Raw genomic sequence first — 4,896 nt, 5'->3', positions numbered from 1 at the left:
CATGCCTAGTGTTTTCCATTAACTATTGTGTACGCTAGTCGGAGTGAAACCTGATAAGGATAATCCTAAAGTATATTAAGGTTTTGTTTGCAAGCTGATGTCGCATTATTATGTGATTCAATTTTGTAAATCGGCGCATCGCTTGTACAGGAATTCTTCTCTCTTTTTTCCTGAAGTTAATTTGTTTTATCAAATTGGGGTTAGTGCTAGCTGACTACATGGTTATCGTGAATAAAATGTATTTGGTTAGCTGACTATATCTAGTGAGGTCTTGTGGACGCTCGACATGCATAGTGTAGAGTGAGAGAATTTTCCATTGAGCAGAATTTAATAGGGAAGAAAGAAGCTCACTGTAGGGAGCGGACTTTTGGTGTTGCTTTCACTGCATGCGTTTCAGACATGTCTTGAGTCTGTGGGCGTTATACGTGAACTCCTGTTGGATAGATTAGGATAAGGATCGTGTTTTTAGTGTTCTTAAATTTCGATAAGAAGTTCAAATTCGCATGGATAAGAGTTTCCTCTATTTATATTGCAACTTAAACAAAAAACCCCCTTTATGAATGTCCAGAGTCTGTCGTTTCCACTCTTTTTGTCCAAATAAGGCGAATTCGTAATACAACTTGTTGGGCGATGGAGTTTCGTGTTCTTGCCATCTTGATTCTTGCTTATGCGTAGATCTATTGCATATTTTCACGATGAATAGTTCGTGCTGTTGTTCTTTTTGTGAGATTACAAAATTGTCTTAACAAAAGTAAAATCTGGCCCGTGGTTTCGAAATATGTCTTAATTAAATTGGTTCTTCGTAGATGCTTGGTTATTGCGCTTATTTCCTTGTGATCTAGTTTGGTTTGGTCGGAAAACCAGCACTTAATTTGGGCAGAATACCTTTATAAGATCTAGTTGTATAGCAGATATTCTTTAAACTCTGTCGAGTTTCATGTACAGGACAAGCCATGTGTAGTTTTGGAAGAATAAAGATAATTGATTAAATATGTAGACTTTCTATGACATAACAGACGGCAGCAAAACAAAAAGGATTAGGTGCATTCATTGTGATTTATCGAATTTGAAGTGTAAATTCCTCAAATATTTATACCAGTCAATTTTGTTCTTTTAAACCCGAAAATAATCAAAGTATGCATATCTTTTATGTATCAAACTAAAATATTATTTGGTCTCACTTTATATTCCTTCCAAAACTACCCTTCACAAAATAATAAGAAAAAGGTAAGAATTAATCTCGACGCACCATCTAAGCACTTGCCCCATTCAAAAAATATGCACTCGCTTTCCTTTTTCAATGTATCTTTCAATTTATTAGTGTTTCCTTTTATATAATAATTGAAGTTCATAAACATTTTCAACACCAGTCACCATTTAAGGACCAAAATAATCATTCTCAATGCGCATTATCATGCCTGTAAGAGTGTTTGCAATTATCAATTTTTTTTTGGCCAATTGAATCATAAATCTTTGTATTTGTGCTAATTCAATCCATTCGATCAATTTTGGCTAAAATTCCTAACTTGGTGTGGCATATGCTAACGTGAATAATTTTAGATAATATTTCAATATTTGTGGAAATTTCATTTCTTTCTTTTTTCTTTTTCTTTCCTTTTGTTTTTCTTTCCCTCCTTTCTTTAGTTGATCGTTGGACTTCACCGATCGACAAGAGGCGAGGGTCGGCAAGTTCGGCCTTTGGCAAAGCTCGCTCCTACCGACCATTGGCAAGGGCGAGCCTTGCCATCTTTGGGCAAGGTCGGCCTTGCCACCATGGCCGAGTGAGGCTTGTCCTCACCAGCCGCAAGCGGGCGAGCTTTGCTAGAGGCTTGCGAAGTCAACCTCGATGGCCCTCACCTCTAGTCGATTGGCTGGGTGATTAGTCGGAGGAAGAAGGAAGGGACGAAAAGAAAAAAATAATTAAAATACTACTAAAGAATGTCAAGGTCAAGATCGACAGTAACACATTAGCATCGATTGCGCCACATTAATGATTTTCGACTAGAATTGGTACAAAAATAAAAAATTTAGGATTCAATAGGCAAAAATAAGATGTTGATGACTGAATTGGCATAATTGTAATAGATCTAAACTTTTTTGGTAATTCTCTAGAAAGAATTGCTTGTAATTAATTGAATTAAATGTGTTGCTTTGCTAGCAGGGGAATTTACTTCTGTTTTTGGGAAAAATATATTTATTATCAATTATAGAAAGATTGGACTGAAATTTTTGGACTTTCGCAAATCAGATGAAAGCCCAGAATTTAAAATACCCACTTGAGATGGGATAGGATTGCATCACGACTGACTCGTTAGTTATGAAGATGTTTTATGTTGCAATTTGCTGATTTGGTTTCCAACCTGACAAGTTCGGACGTTCGACAAACAATAACGTCACACATGAATTATCTACATATGATATTAAACTAAAATTAGAATATAATAATTAAAGTCATAGAATAACATGGACAATTATTTTTTCAAATTGAACAAAATTTAAAAAAATCGCAACAATTATTTTATTCTAATTTAGAGTTGGATATCATACGTGGATAATCTAATCCACGCATAATGTTTTTTTTTTCACCATCGAAATGTGCTGGATTGGACACCAAACCAGCAAAGAACAACATGAAACATTTTCATGAAGTCCAAAAGTTAAATTAAACACCTACAAAAAAGTTTAGAGGCTACACTGTATAGTGGGTAAAAGTTTTGAGGATTGCATTGAACAAGGTAAAAGTTTAGGAGTGACATCGTACTTGGGTCCAAAGTTTAGGGATCGGTCGTGTCATTTTTACCTCAATAAAAAAGTACAAGGAAGTTTCAATTATTACGGGGATGTATTTAACTTCATTGGGTATTTGCATATCGGTATAATTACATGTAGGTTTTTATTAGAGCCTGACGTAACTTTTACAATGAACAAAGGCACGAACGAAAAAGAAAATGCAGCCGAAGCGACCGTTCTCATTTCGCACCTTCACGCAGGACCCAAACCCCAGCCATTTCCGATCATTCAAATCACATTGAAACCTACACTTTCTCGGCTTCAATCCCATGTGAATTTCGTCCCAAGAATTGAAGCAGAAGCAGTCGAATTTGGCCCCAAAGCCAGCAAGAAAACACAACATCCCTCTCTTCTTCACAAAGGCCAATCTCCCACGTCCACGGCCGAAGAAATCCTATCCCCTTCTTTTTCCGCAGTCGCCAGCCCCACCCCCGAACGCTCGAAAATTCCCGTGGGGGCGAGAACCGGAAGCGACCGTCCGATCCTACACCACGTGTTCGGCCCAGATATGTCCTCCTCCCGCCTGGCGATCCCCGGGCAGCTGAGACGGACCAATCAGAATCCACATTCGATTTCGTCAGAGATCCTTCCTTCGGTATAAATAGCGCGGAGGCCATTTCGAGTGTCGTCATCGTGTTTCTTTGCACAAACAAAACCTTTTCGAAGTTTCTAGTGTTGCTACTGCTGCTACTTGCGAGTCCATGTCGACCACCGCAGAAGGCGAAGCACCGGCCGTCGAGCAGCCGCCGGCGGAGGCTCCGGCGCCGGCGACGGAGGACGAGAAGCCGAAGGAGGTGGAGCAGGAGGAGGAAGCGAAGAAGCCGGTGAAGGAGAAGAAGCCTCGGGCTCCGAGAGAGAAGAAGCCGAGGCCGCCGAAGACCGCCTCGCATCCTCCCTACTTCCAGGTACTGATTTTTGATCGATCTTAGCTTCGCGCGATACATCGACTAGTATCGGCAGAGCGTTCAATTGACCGATGCTGTGGACGTGATGTGACGGATACTGGTTTCTATTTGGAACAGATGATCAAGGAGGCGATCCTGGCGCTGGACGAGAAGAGCGGGTCGAGCCCGTACGCGATCGCCAAGTACATGGAGGACAAGCACAAGGCCGTGCTTCCCTCCAACTTCAGGAAGATTCTAGCGCTCCAGCTGAAGAACTCTGCCTCCAAGGGGAAGCTGATCAAGGTCAAGGCCTCGTACAAGCTCTCCGAGACGGGCAAGAAGGAGAGCGCCAAGCCCTCGTCGAAGCCTCCGAAGAAGACGGAGGCGGCCGCCAAGAAGCCGAAGGAGATGGCTCCTGTTCCGAGGGCCAAGCGGACGAGGAAGTCGGAGGCGACCAAGCCAGTGAAGAAGGCTGCGAAGAAGCCGGTGAAGAAGGCCGCGGCAGCAAAGCCGAAGCAGCCCAAGTCCATCAAGTCTCCTGCTGCGAAGAGGGCTAAGAAGGTAGCTGCTGCTTGATGTAGGAGGGACGGGGCAAAAAAGGAGAAAGAAGTGTAATGTAATTTTGGGCTTTTTGATCTTTTTTGGCGGGGGGGAGATGTGAATGTGAATGTGAATATGGGATGGAACGTCGCTGCTGCGTTTGGTTTAAGTTTCTTCTTCTGTCAATAAAAACGGGGTTGATGAAGAAGATGGGCGGTGGTAATTAGGGTTTATAAAGAGTGTTTGATGTTTACCGAATGGGTGTGAAAGCTTGATAGACCACTTTGATCTCTCGTCGCTTCATCGGACGGACGTTTTTCCTCCCGGTGAAGGGATTCGATGCCATTTGCGTTTCTTTTCCCCCCTCTTCAAAGAAGAAGATAGGGTTGAAGTTCATTCCAATCCTTTTCCCACTTCGATTGAAAATCGAATGTCCAATTTATTAATTTTACCTCATTTTGTCTCAATGTCTTATAAGTTAAAACTTCACCACCGCCACCACTTTCTGTACTTAGGGTTCGAAACCTTGACCTTGTAATAATCAATCCAAGTCTTTTCAGGCAAATGCTGGGATTACATTCACGATGTCCAAGTCTCACCCCAGTAACGATAGTTAACCCAAGAAAAATAGAGCTAATTCATATTAAGTAGAATAATATAAGTCATGTCGTTAATCAAGATG

General features: G+C 41.5%; 1 protein-coding gene across 1 annotated transcript; it reads left to right on the top strand.

Moving 5' to 3' along the window:
• The first annotated feature begins 3,414 nt into the window (after window positions 1–3,414).
• LOC115736426 (histone H1) lies at window positions 3,415–4,469 on the top strand. Its single transcript, XM_030668142.1, has 2 exons — window positions 3,415–3,695; window positions 3,813–4,469. Exons 1-2 carry the CDS (start codon window positions 3,492–3,494, stop codon window positions 4,248–4,250), a joined length of 642 nt encoding a protein of 213 aa, XP_030524002.1. The 5' UTR covers window positions 3,415–3,491; the 3' UTR covers window positions 4,251–4,469.
• Window positions 4,470–4,896: the final 427 nt, after the last annotated feature.

The sequence above is a fragment of the Rhodamnia argentea genome, chromosome 11 (assembly GCF_020921035.1).
Source record: "Rhodamnia argentea isolate NSW1041297 chromosome 11, ASM2092103v1, whole genome shotgun sequence".
NCBI classification, from domain to species: domain Eukaryota; kingdom Viridiplantae; phylum Streptophyta; class Magnoliopsida; order Myrtales; family Myrtaceae; genus Rhodamnia; species Rhodamnia argentea.
This window is presented reverse-complemented; position numbering and strand designations above follow the sequence as displayed.